Source organism: Oncorhynchus clarkii, chromosome 12 (genome assembly GCF_045791955.1).
Source record: "Oncorhynchus clarkii lewisi isolate Uvic-CL-2024 chromosome 12, UVic_Ocla_1.0, whole genome shotgun sequence".
NCBI lineage: Eukaryota > Metazoa > Chordata > Actinopteri > Salmoniformes > Salmonidae > Oncorhynchus > Oncorhynchus clarkii.
The window spans coordinates 45,201,104-45,217,686 of NC_092158.1; the positions used below are offsets into that span (position 1 = coordinate 45,201,104).

At 41.6% G+C, this 16,583-nt stretch overlaps 1 protein-coding gene across 3 annotated transcripts; it reads right to left on the reverse strand.

Moving 5' to 3' along the window:
* Positions 1-5,044: 5,044 nt before the first annotated feature.
* LOC139423234 (serine/arginine-rich splicing factor 7-like) lies at positions 5,045-14,801 on the reverse strand. Of its 3 annotated transcripts, none has more exons than XM_071175028.1 (9): positions 14,677-14,747; positions 14,515-14,575; positions 10,401-10,635; positions 10,040-10,225; positions 9,806-9,880; positions 9,471-9,509; positions 9,197-9,292; positions 6,090-6,194; positions 5,045-5,535 (listed from the first exon to the last, which is right to left on the reverse strand). In XM_071175028.1, exons 3-9 carry the CDS (start codon positions 10,619-10,621, stop codon positions 5,484-5,486), a joined length of 774 nt encoding a protein of 257 aa, XP_071031129.1. In that variant the 5' UTR covers positions 10,622-10,635; positions 14,515-14,575; positions 14,677-14,747; the 3' UTR covers positions 5,045-5,483. The 3 variants fall into 3 exon arrangements, with proteins under 3 accessions (XP_071031129.1, XP_071031130.1, XP_071031128.1); XM_071175029.1 differs by having other exon boundaries at positions 14,479-14,575; positions 14,677-14,727; XM_071175027.1 differs by lacking the exon at positions 14,515-14,575 and having other exon boundaries at positions 14,677-14,801.
* Between the last annotated feature and the right edge of the window lie 1,782 nt (positions 14,802-16,583).

Here is a 16,583-nt window from a genome sequence, read left to right on the forward strand (position 1 = left end):
CGCACCTGCTAATATCGTTTTCCTATTGAACATAAGTTACTTCTTTCCGTATTAAATATAATTGTTTAATTACATTTTAGGGTACCTAAGGGTTAAGTAGAAATGTATTTTGACTTGTTATAACAAAGTTTAGCGGTAGCTTTTTGGATTCCTTCCTTTCAATGGTGCCAACTAAACAGACTTTTTGGTATATAAAGAAGGATTTTATCTAACAAAACGACACTACATGTTGTTGCTGGGACCCTTTGGATGACAAATCAGAGGAAGATTTTCAAAAAGTAAGTGAATATTTAATCGCTATTTGTGAATTTATGAAACCGGTTGAAAAATATTTGATGTGGGGTGCCGTCCTCAAACAATCGCATGGCATGCTTTCACTGTAAAGCCTATTGTAAATCGGACAGTGCAGTTAGATTAACAATACTTTAAGTTTTTAACCGATATAAGAGACTTGTATGTACATAAATGTTTAATATCCATAATTTTTATGATTATTTATTTGAATTGCGCGCCCTCCAGTTTCACTGGAAGTTGTCCCGCCAGCGGGATGCCTAGCCCTTTAAATTAAATAAAAATGAATTGTCAGAGTAGATATCCCAGGACAAATTAGGTAGCAACAGCAAGCTAGCTAGATAAATGGCCATTAATGAATTTCATGCATTTCGACCTTTCACAAAATAATATAGGTGGTTCAGAGTTGCGTGCATCTGGTGTGGATGGACAAAATCAACATGCAGGCGTGTGCCTGTTCAATTCAGCATGTGAGCTTTGCAGCTTGCAGCACTGGTACGCAAAGCTCAGAAGAAATATCCGACCATGGAGAAGCACGAGATTTGACTACACTCAACTTTCTAGAGTTTTCACTGTTAGTTAACACTATCAACATTTCCCTTTACTGTGGCAATTGTGATCAAATCAACGCAATATTAACCATTTTCAATGTAACATACAGAAACAAAATGAACTATGCAAGAGATTTTGTTGTAGGCAGAATGCATTGGAGTAGGATTCTATGTGCACGACTCAGCCCATACTCTACACAGACACAGACAGGTGCAGTGTAACCAATCAGAGCTGTAGTAGGCCTATATGCAAATAGACTATGCATATAGACTATACAATATAGATCTGTGCCATTTACTATGAACTGGACTGTTTACTGCTGTGGTAGTGAGTAGATAAGCTTGTTTTAACAAGAGCTGCATGTAGCCACATTCTGTTCATAATGTTTGCTAGTTAGAGCGTCAGTGTGTTAATAGCCCAGTTATAGATAATTTGTAGTCAGCAATAGGGGAGTGATTCCTTCCTACAAGAGCACAAAACTTGTACGTTTCTAGACATCTTTGAAAAGCAAATACGGTACAAGGCTTATTTTTATCTTAAAGGGGCAGTGTTGTATTTTGAGGCTTGATTAAGCTAAGTAGCAAATAGGCAGAGGGTAGCATCATTTATCTGAGTCTCTGTAATAATGGTATGGGAATAATAATGCATTTTATTTTTACTCACATCGGCTACAGAGAGTGTGATCACACAGTCGTCCGGAACAGCTGATGCTCTCATGCATGTTTCAGAGTTACTTGCCTCGAAGCGAGCATAGACGTAATTTGGCTCGTCTGGTAGGCTCGTGTCACTGGGCAGCTCGCGGCTGTGCTTCCCTTTGTAGTCTGTAATAGTTTACAAACCCTGCCATATCCGACGAGGATCAGAGCCGGTGTAGTACGATTCAGTCTTAGTCCTGTATTGATGCTTTGCCTGTTTGATGGTTCGTCGGAGGGCATAGAAGGATTTCTTATAAGCTCCTTGAAAGTGGCAGGTTAGCTCAGTGCGGATGTCGCCTGTAATCCATGGCTTCTGGTTGGGGTATGTATGTAATACAACACCCCCCTGAAATGGACAAAAATGAATGGGATCATATTGGCACTGTACGAAACATATACACAATGGACAATACCACTCAATTGGACGTAGTTTCAACTGGGAGTCTCGTGAGTGAAAACATCCGAAGATCATCAAAGGTAAACGACACCACACCCACTTTTTCCAACTCGTTTAGAAGCCAACTATCACATATTTCAGAGCAGGCACAAAATTCACAGCGCCTTCTGTTCAAACCATAATAAAAACATAAAACACGTAGTTACATTCTAGCTGCGGGTCCAGTTCTGACATTATATGTAGGCCTAGCTGAGGTGACCCCGAATCCCAAGTTTCAACTCGATAGGTCATTTGGAGCCCGAGTAGCGACCTTAATTGGTGTTGAAAATCCACATTTTCCGGGCATTGCTACGGGGTCCTTGAATGAGCTATCGGACAGAAATGTTAGGGTCCGTCTCTATGGGCCGAGGTGGTTTCAATGCACCTAGTCTTGCGACTCGGGGACATTTCTAAATGTCGTCATTGCCGTGTTGTCAAAATGAATTGAAGTTATTGCAAATGTACGAGGCTGTTTCTCGGTCTGAGAACCTTCTAGAGCCACATAACTCACTGTGCACTATCGACTTGAGCTCTATAACAGGTTTCTAAAGTTTCAGAGCTCTAGGTCTGACGGTTCTTTGATAGTTTGAACAAAGGTAACTATTGCAGGCTCTTGGAAATCTGATGGGATGAATGACTCATTTACAGTTCATGAGGGTTGCCTAATCACACATATGAAGTTTTGAAAAGATCTGACCTTTTTAACCCTTTGAAACAGTCCCTTTGACACCATTTTAAGGCACTTCCGGTTGACACAGGAAGCTATAAGTAAACACATATCTTGATTGGGGTAGGCTCTTACAGAATCCTGAGCTTTAAGTTGTTATGTTAAGAATTGACTGATCTACACAGGGTTGAATGCAGTGATTTTGTGAAAACTTTATATGTTATGTATATTAAAACACTTTTAGGGTGAATTTAATCACTTCCGGTTGCTCCAGGAAGCTTAAAATCAACACAGGTAGACCTCATAGTGGCCTGATGGATTGTCCTCGAAGACAGGTTCATAAGGCATTCATAACCCACATAGGCTTCAGGTTGAATTTAGGGTTGCAGGCAATGTATTCCTATGGGGAGAGAAGTCAGTGAAAACTGTTTGATGTAAACACCTTATTTGAACTGTTAAGAGTTAATGCTACACGGTCAAGGCTAGATATACACAGATCGGGAGGACCTCAGGAACGTACCTGAGGTCGAATTGTGCTTCTAACCCTAATGGTTCTCTCACTGTCTCCAATAAGCAATTGAAATTTAGGACCAAGCTTCATTTTGGGCCTACTTTTTCTCATGGTCGCTGCTCTTAGAACGAGCAAGCTACGGTCAAGCGGGGCATCTCGTTGAACTCGGCAAAGCCTAGAGATTATGGTAATGCCATTGCAGACTCTGTGTGTCTTTAAGCACCGCACTTTGTCACTCCATCCTTGCTGTGTGTGTGTGTGTGTGTGCGATGTGTGTGTGTGTGTGAGAGAGAGAGCTTTTCTTTGACATCTGTTGGAAGAAATTACTGATTGACAGTTCATGAGGGTTGCCATCTAATCACACATATGAAGTTTTGAAAAGATCAGACCCTTTTAACCCTTCGAAACAGCACCTATGACACCATTTGAAGGCACTTCCGGTTGACACAGGAAGCTGAAAGTGAACACATATTCTCCTTGGGATAGGCACTTATAGAATTTTGAGTTTTAAGTCTTTATGTTAAGAACTTACTTATTTACAGAGGGTTGAATGAGTGTGTGTTATTTCAGAAAATCACAGAAATCTCGCAGAGCTCCGATACACACTTAAAAAAGATTTGTCTGAACACGCTGCAACTGGATCTGTAACTTTTTTGAAGAAAAAAAACACCTTTTTATGAACATCACCAATTGTACATTGTACGATTTCTCTTAAATTGCAATAGATAAATGGCTGGTTATTTTTTTCCTGACACCGTAGGTTCATGTCCTTTGACGTGAAGCGGTCAAATTAGCGCTGTATTTTTGTTTTTGACCTTTAAGAGGCATTAGAAGACGTTACCAATTCAACCACATCTATTGCAGGATAAATCCATGTTAAAGTTTACATAGCTGGATGATACATTTTACTTTATGGGTTGGTTATGGGTCTCCCTTTTCCATAATAGGGTCATATACTTACAAATATAAACACATGCAAAAATATCAATTTTACTGATTTAGTCAGTATAAAGAGTGTGCATGGTGGGCATATGCCAGCCCACTCAGAATGAGTTTTTCCCCACAAAACAGCTTTATTAGATAGAAATACTCCAGTTTCATCAGCTGTCCGGTCTCAGACGATCCCGCAGGTGAAGAAGCCAGATGTGGAGGACCTGGGCTGGCATGGTTACACGTGGTCTGCAGTTGAGGCTGGTTGGATTTACTGCTAAATTCTCTAAAACGACGTTGGAGACAATTTCTCTACCATAAACTAACATTCACTTCTCTGGCAACAGCTCTGGTGGATATGCCTGCAGTCAGCATGCCAATTGCACATTCCCTCAAACCTTGAGACATCTGTGGCATTGTGTTGTGTCAAAGCTGCACATTTTGAGGGGCCTTTTATTGTTCCCAGCACAAGGTGCACCTGTGTAATGTCTATGCTGTTTAATCAGCTTCTTGATATGCCACACCTGTCAGGTGGATGATTTTCTTGGCAAAGAAGAAATACTAAACAGGGATATAAACAAAATGTGAACATTTGAGTTCAGCTTTTAGTCAATTAAACATTTCTGGGATCTTTTATTTCAGCTCATGAAACACAGGACCAACACTTTACATGTTGCATTTATAATTTAGTTCAGTCTAGTTTTTATCCCAAATGGTTCTGGACACTACAGCCCAGAAGTACTGACCCTCAGACTTGTGTGAAGACAGATTTTAAGGATGCCTCCTGGTCTGATAATCAGCCCTGTAGCTGCCATTTTCCACCACAAACGTGGAAGGCTGATGCAATGGCTTGAGACGCAGCCCATACAAAAACCACCTCTAGCTTAAACAGACTGAAAATGGACACAGGTGAGCAATCGACTTAGACTAAATCCACATCAGACAATCATGAATCAGATTACTAGTGTAAAGATTCATTTTATTAAAAAGATACCGCCATTTACATTGAAAATGAAATAAAACCCTAAATCATTCTGCTTTTAGTACAGCTATGAGTACACTTCAATGCACTCGACTGGAGCTGATATATTGCCAAATATGTCAGAAAAGGAAAGAAAATTGCCATTAACACTGGCCAAAGGCTAACAAATTCAAAATGCACAGGAAGCTAAAAACATCACCACTGTAAAAAGAGCCATTGAAATGTACAGTTCGGGAATTTGTTGTACATACAGATGAAATAATAATGCCAAAGCCAGAGGATGAACACCAAGGGATAAATAAACTAAATGACAGGAGAAAGAAATCAAAATACATGGACAAAGGGGTTAAATGGCTTCAAGCCCTGAGGCAAATGGGGATAGGGGAACAGCAGGGCATGGAGCGGTTTCACCCCCATGGTCAGTCAGCATCAGGTATGGGGCTTTTCCTCTGGCTGGGAGACCTGGATCGGCTGAAACAAGGCAGGAAGACAATTAGCATTTTCAGTGGAGCACGACCTTTAAAACAAAGCATGAACATTGGCGTAGCTATTTCATCAGCTGACTGCACCAGGCACTACTCCTAATTCAAATAATCATTGTGTTTAGATACTGGGGACAAAAAAAAACAAAAAAGGTAGAACCTGATAGTTGTACAAGCATCTGGTAATCATCATAACTAAAATAGCTAGTAATCTGGGATGCGACCTGGAGAAAGACATCTGTGGTGCAAAAGTGTCTCCAGTACCAAATGCATGAATAAAAGTCTTACTTCTGTGCCACATGAAAGAAAACATATGCAGGGCAGCATTTCCCAAATTCAGTCCTTGGGACCCCAAGGAGTGCACATTTTGTTTTTTGCCCTAACACTACACAGCTGATTCAAATGATCAAAGCTATGATGATTGTTTAAAATCACCTGTGTTGTGATTGAGCAAAAAACTAAAACATGCACACCTTGGGGTCCCGAAGACCGGGATTGGGAAACCCTGGTGTAGGGGTATGAGGAGATTCTCAAGTTTAATACCTCTTCTTCTTGGTGGTGGCCGAGCGGGACCTGGAGCGAGATCTGGAGACGCTCCGCGCCCTGGGGCGGGACACTGACCGGGAATGGGAGCGAGAACGGGAGCGACTGCAGGAGAAACAGCATTAGCGTCAGTGGGCAATGAGGGGTCTGCACAATATGGCATGGACCAAATATTGCGATTTTACTTGCAATTATAGATCAAAACAGGTACGGTTGGAATCACAGAAATAGAATGATCATTCTAATTTTAAAGGTTGGAATGCAGTTTAGTTTGGCATGATAACAAATGAAGGGAGGAAATGGTTGTGACAGTAGGAATCAAAGTGTTGGTCACTGATTCCCATGGGACCTTAATTAGATAAATGTACACGCAGACAGATTTTAGAATATTATTCACCCTTTCCTCAGATTAAGAACAATGCTGATATACTCCACCACTGGTCCCAGCCTGTATTAGAGCAAAAGTTTCCTAGCAAGATTCACCCTCAATAAATTTTGCTAGCCATCTGGTCACTAGCAATTAGCATTAGGGGCCATTGTTTTTAGGCACATTTGGAGCTTGCTAAGAAGACCACATCACTTGCTCTCTGCAAAACACTAGTTATACAAACAAATAGTATAATAGAACACTTGAATTTATATTAAGAAAAGTGGAAAGCTGCATCGATTTTGTTTGGGATAATCTGTTGACTGCATGCGTTTTGGTCAATGCATGCTGAGTGAATCTCAAGCATGAGGAACTGTCTGCTGGAGTGACAGGGGGCGGGGAGTGGTGTGTGGGATTGGGAAGCGGCCAAAAGAGGAGAAAACTCCCAACTCTAGCAAAAAAAATTGAAAGTAAAAAAACACATTAAAATAATGTTAGACAGCCTAAACTCAAACATGAGCGCACGATTTTAGAATGCATGGTTTTGAATTATAATGATGCCTAATCAGGCTGACAGTTTTGACACGCATCTCAACTAGAACGGGTCTCTATTTTCACTTTTTATCGCTGAAGCCACACAAAACAATACGAATGTTCCCATTAATTCTTTTTGAGCTCATTTGAATAGGAAGATAGTCGAGGCCTTACCATACATGCTAAGCTAGACCTATTCATCAATTTATGGAAACGATTGCCATCTGTAAAGATTGGAGATAATAATATCCTGCTAGCATAGTCAGTACTCCGCCGGTCCTTTCCACCCAGCTTGCTTCACCTCCTGATGAGTTTTTCACTTACGCGGTACTTAAAATATTGCAGCCTCTTGCAATATGGATATTGCACATCAATATCGCAATTTCGAGTCAAATTTGATTTAATCGTTCAGCCGAGACTGGTTTGGTTCTTTTTTTGTACTAGCACTTATTCCACTTCAAGCACTAGCTAGGTTTCCATAAATGTGGCAGATTTGCTATTTTTTTATATTGGCATTTTACTAGCAGTGGTGTTATAACATCAAACCAACTTCTTGCGAATAAAAGGCTGTGCGTAATGAAGTGCACACAAAAAGCATAACTTTCATTTCCTGAATAAAAAGCAAATGCTATGCATTTCCATCCCATTTTTAACTTGGTTTTGGCACAAAGTCTGTTTTAAACAGCAAATGTGCCCATTCTGGTATTGGCATGCGCTCTAGCCAACAACTTGCAGATACAGTGCAGAGGGTAGGCTACATGAGATTACAGATAAGAGCAAGAATCTACATTTGTCAATTGGCAGCCAATCACCAATGATCCTCCATCTATTGCAAAGGAGCATCAAGCTCATCACAGTGCACTTTTACCACACTGAAGTTCAATGTATTTAATCTGTAGCCTAATAAACTGTGCATGCTTTTTAAAGTCGTCGTGGGAGGACCACATCGCATAGCATCGCGTGACCGGTTATTCTATCAACAGTCGCAGAATCTAATCACCTACAACAACAAAAACTATCCACCCTTGTCTAGCATATTTTGTTTCATCAACATTTTTAAACAATTTAACGTTTCCACCAGGTCTGTCTTCAGTTTGACAGGTACTTGACTCAAATAGTTTGATGGAAACCTGGTTACTGCCATTTAAGAACCTGTCTCATTTCTAGTCAGAATGTAGATTGCGTTTACTTTAACCTGTGCAAAAGTTCTGTATTATTCTCCCAAGGAATAGATTTCACAACAAGGGAGATCTGCCATGATACAGTAGTCCATTCTTGAGTGCCATATTGGTTGGTTTACAACATTGATTAAAACCACCTTACAGGAAATTCACATAACACGATAATTTGGATAGCCAAGCAAGTGTCACCCTCGTGAGTGCTAACAAGCAGGCTTGGTAGTGCTAGGTATCAGCAGCCATTGCGTAGTACTTGCATAAAGTTCAGCTTTCCCCAACTTGTCCTCGCCCTGCACACTTACATCCTCGCACTGCCTTACATTGAAAACTCTATTAGTTTATCACCCCCATCAGGTTGTGGCAAAGCCCTGTTTAGAGTGGGGCAGTTGCGACACATTTGTTTAATTTCAAGAGCAACACTGGCTTTTCGAAACCGCAGTTTGTCGTCAGTAAAATGAAAAGCACGCATTTTCTTTACTTTGTACTTTTTTACCCCTTTTCGTAGTTACAGTCTTGTCCCATCGCTGCAACTCCTGTACGGACTCCGGAGAGGCGAAGGTCGAGAGCCATGTGTCATCCGAAACACAACCCTGCCAAGCCACACTGCTTCTTGACACACAGCTTGCTTAATCTGGAAGCCAGCTGCACCAATGTGTCGGCGAAAACACTGTAGAACTGGCAACCTTGTCAACGTGCACAAGCCTGGCCCACCACAGGAGTTGCTAGAGTGCGATGTGAAAAGGACATCCTGGCCGGCCAAACCCTCCCCTAACCCGGACGATTCTGGGCCAATTGTGCGCCACCTCATGGGTCTCCCGGTCACAGCCAGTTGTAATACGGCCCGAGATCGAACCCGGATCTGTAGTGACGCCTCAGGGCACAGCCTTAGACCGCTGCGCCATTCAGGAGGCCCTGCAATCATGCACTTTCGATCAATCATTACTTTCAGTAGCATCAACTGTCGCAGTAAGAACTAGACGACAGGCCTACCATGTTTAAAGACAACTTCATGACTGACTATCATTTACCTTACTGATCTGCGCACTGGAGTCCTGGACCGACGGACTGGGGTCCTGGATCTGCACACGGGACTTCTGGACTTGGAACGTGCTGGGGACCCAGATCTACCGTGCAAACACAATACCCTCTGTCATGTCATCTATTCAAAGCAGCTCTAGCCGCTATATGTAAACTAAGGGTTGGGATGGTAGCTACAAATTACACAAGTCTAAAAATATATATACAACAAACAGTCAAAAAATATAGTATATTCACCGATTTCAGCAGTAGATTAAATCTTACCTGCTTCTGCGCTTTGAGTATGATGGGGATCTATTACGCCTGTTAGAGGGAGATAAGGGAACTCATGAAGCTGATAATAGCAATTAAGAGAACTCTTAGGCCGCATTTACACTGGCAGCCCAATTCTAATCTTTTGCCAAATTACCAGCAAAAGAGAAGACCAATTGGCAAAAATATCAGAATTGGGCTGCCTGTGTAAAAACAGCCTTATAATATCAGACACAGGTCCAAGGTCAGCTAGAATAATAAATAATCAAATAAAAACATTTCATAGGAGACTCCAAGTCTCTTCAAGTCAACTTGCAGGGGTCCTTTTGTGAAACAGAATCACTCACCGGTCACGGTCGTTGCTTCGGCTGCGTGAGCGGTAACGCCTTCCCCTGGACCTTGAGCGAGATCGTGAGCGGGACCTGAGAGGAGGATCATTGATCAACATACAGTATATGTATGGTTTCTACACAAATGACATTATCTTGGAGCCACCATGTTGTTGAATGTCATTCAACGAAAGTGACATTCCAATTAACGGTGAAAGAAACATTCTGGAGTAGGCGGCCTCTACACTGTACCTGCTGCGGCGACGACCTCCTCCCCTCTTGCTAAAGCGAGAGCAGTCATATGCATAATGGCCACTCTCGCCACATTGGTAGCAGCGGTCGTTGGGGTCGAAGTGCCGACGGCTGGGACGGCCGTAGCGTGACTTGCGAGACATGCCAGTTGACAACTCCACTCTTATGCGAGAACCACAGAGAACTCTGAAAAAAGACAGTAGATTAAGAATAGATGGCATATATAGCCTGCTAGCCAGTGTCAGGTCTTGTGAAAGTGGTAAGGTCTGCAAAAAATTGAATATTGAAGACAGTGTTATAGATTAAGCCCTATGAATCCACAGAATAACGGGCTGCTGTATGCAATCTCACATGTACTCACTTGCCATCCATGCCCTTCGTCGCATCCTCAGCATCTCTGGGATCTTCGTACTCGACGAAGGCAAAGCCAGGAGGGTTCCTGGCCACCCAGACGCTGCGCAGAGGTCCATAGTAGCTGAACGCCCGCTCCAACTCCCCCTTAGCAGCCCCGTTGCCTAAGTCACCCACATAGACCTTGCAGTCAGTGTTGCGCGAGGAGCCACGTGATGACGAGTGGGACATCTTAAAATCTGAAACTAGATATGAAGGAGTGACATTGAGACCTTGTGTAACACCATATAGACCTTAAGGACTAGCATGGCCTGTTGCACTGGGTAGGAAATAATGACCAACTCATCATTTCATGAAAATACTTGCAATTTATCCAGCTGCTCATTATTTTACAGGAACAATTAAATAGTTTCAGCACATGCTACAAGTGAGGCTGGCTAAAGGTTAGCTAGCCCAATAATGGATTAAAGAGCCTAAAGTTACTCCTAGTCCAAGGACCTTACATGTTGTGTTTAGAGGAAAATTGGCAATGGTAACCAACAACTCACTCTAAACGTATTGCGGCATTGTCCTATACCGAACGAAAATAAATGCAACTGAAACAAATAAATGTGGCACTATGGATGTCATATGACTGGGAATACAGATATGCATGTTGGTCACATACAGTGTGGCAAAAAAGTATTTAGTCAGCCACGAAATTGTGCAAGTTCTCTCACTTAAAGATGAGAGAGGCCTGTAATTTTCATCATAGGTACACTTCAACTACGACAGACAAAATGAGAAAGAAAATCCAGAAAATCACATTGTAGGATTTTTAATGAATTTATTTGCAAATTATGGTGGAAAATAAGTATTTGGTCACCTACAAACAAGCAAGATTTCTGGCTCTCACAGACCTGTAACCTCCTTTAAGAGGCTCCTCTGTCCACTCGTTACCTGTATTAAGGGCACCTGTTTGAACTTGTTATCAGTATAAAAGACAGCTGTCCACAACCTCAAACAGTCACACTCCAAACTCCACTAGGGCCAAGACCAAAGAGCTGTCAAATGACACCTGAAACAAAATTGTAGACCTGCACCAGGCTGGGAAGACTGAATCTGCAATAGGTAAGCAGCTTGGTTTGAAGAAATCAACTGTGGGAGCAATTATTAAGAAATGGAAGACATACAAGACCACTGATAATCTCCCTCGATCTGGGGCTCCACACAAGATCTCACCCCGTGGGGTCAAAATGATCACAAAAATCCCAGAACCACATGGGGGGGCCTAGTGAATGACCTGCTGGGACCAAAGTAACAAAGCCTACCATCAGTAACACACTACGCCGCCAGGGACTCAAATCCTGCAGTGCCAGACGTGTCCCCCTGCTTAAGCCAATACATGTCCAGGCCCGTCTGAAGTTTTCTAGTGAGCATTTGGATGATCCAGAAGAAGATTGGGAGAATGTCATATGGTCAGATGAAACCAAAATATAACTTTTTGGTAAAAACTCGACTTGTCATGTTTGGAGGACAAAGAATGCTGAGTTGCATCCAAAGAACACCATACCTACTGTGAAGCATGGGGTGGAAACATCATGCTTTGGGGCTGTTTTTCTGCAAAGGAACCAGGACAACTGAGCCGTGTAAATGGAAAGAATGAATGGGGCCATGTATCGTGAGATTTTGAGTGAAAACCTCCCATCAGCAAGGGCATTGAAGATGAAACGTGGCTGGGTCTTTCAGCATGACAATGATCCCAAACACACCGCTCAGGCAACGAAGGAGTGGCTTCGTAAGAAGCATTTCAAGGTCCTGGAGTGGCCCAGCCAGTCTCCAGGAGTCTCTCAACCCCATAGAACATTTTTGAAGGGAGTTGAAAGTCTGTGTTGCCCAGCAACAGCCCCAAAACATCACTGCTCTAGAGATCTGCATGGAGGAAAGGGCCAAAATACCAGCAAGTGTGTGAAAACCTTGTGAAGACTTACAGAAAACGTTTGACCTCTGCCATTGCCAATAAAGGGTATATAACAAAGTATTGAGAAACTTTTGTTATTGACCAATACTTATTTTCCACCATAATTTGCAAATAAATAAATAAAAAATCCTACAATGTGAATTTCTGGATTTTTTCCCCTCATTTTGTCCGTCATAGTTCAAGTGTACCTATGATGAAAATTACAGGCCTCTCATCTTTTTAAGTGGGAGAACTTGCACAATTGGTGGCTGACTAAATACTTTTTTCCCCACTGTACCTTAAAAAAAATAAGTTGGGGTGTGGAGCAGAAAACTAGTCATCTGGTGTGACCACCATTTGCCACATGCAGCGCGTCATCTTTGCATAAAGTTGATCAGGCTTTTGATTGTGGCCTGTTGAATGTCGTCCAACTTCTCTTCAATGGTTTTGCAAAGTTGCTGGATATCACCAGGAACTAGAATGTGCATTCTTACACGCTGATCCAGAGCAACCAAAATATGCTCAATGGGTGAGTATGCAGGCTATGGATAACTGGGATATTTTCAGCTTCCAGGAATTGTGTACAGATCCTTGCATTATCATGCTGAAACAGGTGATGGCGGCAGATGAATCGCACGACACGACAATGGGTCTCAAGATCTCGTCACAGTATCTATGCATTCAAATTGCCATCAAGAAAACTCAATTGTGTTTGTTGTCCTTGCTTATGCTTGCGCATACCATAACCTCACCTCCACCATGAGGCACTCTGTTCACATCAGCAAACCGTTTGCCCACAAGACAACATACACATGGTCTGCGGTTATGAGGCTGGTTGGATGGCCTTTGAATGACGACAACACTTTTGCCAGTTCTCCTGTTTTGTCAGAGTCCTGATTACATTCACATTGCTATGTTTTGAAAAGAATCTAGATAAAAATAAAAAAAAACATTCACTCAATACACTCTGGGTCTTTACAAAGTGCAGGCCAAGCCATTCCATCAGAAAGTGGTATCAGACAGCTAGACATACCTACCTACATTTGGTAAGCAAATAAATTGCATTTAGTTCAAAGATGAGACAATAATTAATCAGAAGACAACTATAATCTTTATGTACATTTTAATAGTAACAGAATAAATACTAGAATAAATGCTGATTAAATAACACTAATTCAATTTACACCCAACGTAGGCTACTACTACACCTTTAAGAGCTAAAAATGATTTTGTACCCCCATGTTGTGATTCTCACACTATTCAAACCCCACAATCGGAAAAAGCGTTTCTGAAGCTCTCTTAACATATAAGACATATTGCATACCAAATAATCTGAACTAAAAACGCCACAGTGGAATTTCTGTGCATCCTTGACAATCCCAATCAATATCCAAAGACCGTTTCTTCTGCAAACCCCCACCTCTTCTCTCTTTTGTGGCATCAATGTGAGGATTTATGGCAGGGGACACGGTATTGCAATAGCCTAGTGTGTTGTGCAGGAATAATGACAAGCAAACCTGAGATGCTTCGTGTTCACAATGCTCTAAAAAAGGCAACCGGGCAGAGGAATTCAAGCGAACCTAACCCAGACCACCTATCGAGATGGTTTTAGTTCGGTTCGGGGGCTCTTTTGAAAGGTCGGAGTTCCTTTGGAGTGTTCACTCTGCACAAAAAAATAACGGCACCGAGTTGACAAAAACTGTCTGAGAGGGAACAAGTGTAAAAATGCCCTTAGTTAACGTTAGATAAACGGGTAAAGAATACCATGCCGGTCTCGAGACTAATGTACTTTTACCCAAATAACGTAGTTAACATTACCGTTGTTTGCTAACGTTACAAGTGGCAGTAGTTAACTAGCTATAGTAGCCGTTACCTAAGATGAGACCAATGCACACAACTAGTTAGCTAGCAACAGTGAAGTGGGCAATACAGCACTTTGCGCGTAGAAACTAGGCCGCACACCATTGCATGGTTTCACTCGGTTTTGTTCACCAAATAAGGCTATAACGTTACAAATGGGAGAAATATCACGATAAACACAAACTGGTTTGAAAACGTACCCTAAGCATTAGATTCTTTCAAAAATGTGATTTCAGACAGTTCGCCGAAAACGCAGCTTGGATCGATATACAATGGCTGCCATACTCACTTGATGCAGCTAGCTATGCTAACGTTAGCTACCCGCCTCCCCCGTTCAGCTAGTGAATGAACACCGTTTCCCAGTTGGCCTCAGTCAGCTGCAAATACTAGTAAAAAAAAAAGCGTGATTCATTTTACGAGTTCATAATTTGTGTTTAGTGTTACGCTGTCTTCGTTTCCTTAGCATAGTAACAAGCCGGGCACTCACCTTTTCCACGCTCCCCCCCTTTCCCGTATTGACCTAGCTAACTGCTCGCACAAGGCAACAGCACGTTTAACATATAACCCAGGGAAGGAAGTACCGCCAACCAGAGAGCGAGTCTCTTTCGGTTTCATGGAGGAGGGATTTCCTGAATAGTAACATACCATTGGTTCCTACAAGCTACGATGCCGGGTGCGTGCACACGTAATCTTCTTCGTCGATGGAGTTTAAACGGCGGTTAGCATCCAATGTTAATGGTGCATTACCGCCATCAACTGAACGGGGAATTGAATAAGAAAAGTTTTGAAAAAAACATTACGGAAAGGGGGAAAACGACATCATACAAAATTAAACAGGTCAACTAACAAAACCCATCCCACTTATTCAATCACAGTCCACTCCAAAATACATCCTACACAGGCCCAGGGGCCTCCCGAGTGTCTCAGCGGTTTAAGGCACTAGATCTCAGTGCTTGAGGCGTCGCTACAGACACCTTGGTTTGAATCCAGGCTGTATCACAACCGGCCGTGATTGGGAGTCCCATAGGGTGGGTCACAATATGCCCCAGGGTCGTCCAGGTTTGACAGTAGGCGAATAAGAATTTGTTCTTAACTGACTTGCCTAGTTAAATAGTCTTAAAACATGCTTCTTCTGCTCTGCAGACACACACAACAATCTAAATAAGACCAATTATTGTGACTCTCACCTTCCAGCCTCCACACATTCCAGATTTTCCTCTAGATATTAAACAGATTTCCTAAGTAGCATTGATCCAAAAGATAGTAGCTACTAACAATTGGATACCACGAAATTGGGGAGAAAAAGGGGGTAAAATTAATCTGATTACATTACTTTTAGATTATTATTTTAGATTACTTATGTTACCAATTGAACCACATCTATTGCAGGATAAATCAGTGTTAAAGTTTACATAGCTGACCATACATGGATTTTCAACTTTACTTTATGGGTTGGTAATGTAGGCTTCTTCTAACCCATCGCTTTCTACTACATATAATAATACAATTAAATTATATCTTTACATTGAAAACCAAAGTCTGTCAGAATTCCAGTCATTCCAATACATGTTATACCCCTTGATCTTCAAGAATAGGACTTGGAAATATGGAAGTATAGATTAGCCAAATTGTTTTACCTGAGCATGAACCCAAAACTAAGGACTTATTAGCCAGCCTTACTCTGTTGTTTATGATTTTGTTGTCATGGAGAACTGATTGGGCTCATTGATTTGAGTTGAAAAATAAATGCTGCACTCATGGAATGGCATGCTTTGAGCACTACTGAAACATGCTATTTACATGTGAAAAATGAATGCCATGTGCTGCATTTGCTATAGGCCGATTGCTTACCTTTTTGTTGGTGACACTTTGATATCTTGATAATATGCAGCTGTTTAAAGGGCAAATCCACAAATGAAACAATAACTAAACGGTCGCCCCATGTATGGTTTGGTAAAAAGCTGAGGAATGGGCCAGGAGAAATGTTACCACTCATTAATAGACAGAGCTATGGATGCAAGGACTGACTATCCATTACGTAATTTTTTTTGTTTTTAAAATGTTATGAGGCTATACAGTGTTTGTTAACTTTTACAATGTTTACAAACATTGGAGTAAAACAAGCTTCTATTTTGGGTTCAAAAGTTTTAAAACACCTACTCATTCAATGGTTTTTCTTTATTTAGCTATTTTCTACATTGTAGAATAATAGTGAAGACATCAAAATAATGAAATAACACATATGGAATCATGTAGTAACCAAAAAACTGTTAAACAAATCAAAATATATTTCATATTTGAGATTCTTCAAATAGCCACCCTTTGCCTTGATGACAGCTTGGCACACTTTTGGCATTCTCTCAACCAGCTTCACCTGGAATGCTTTCCCAATAG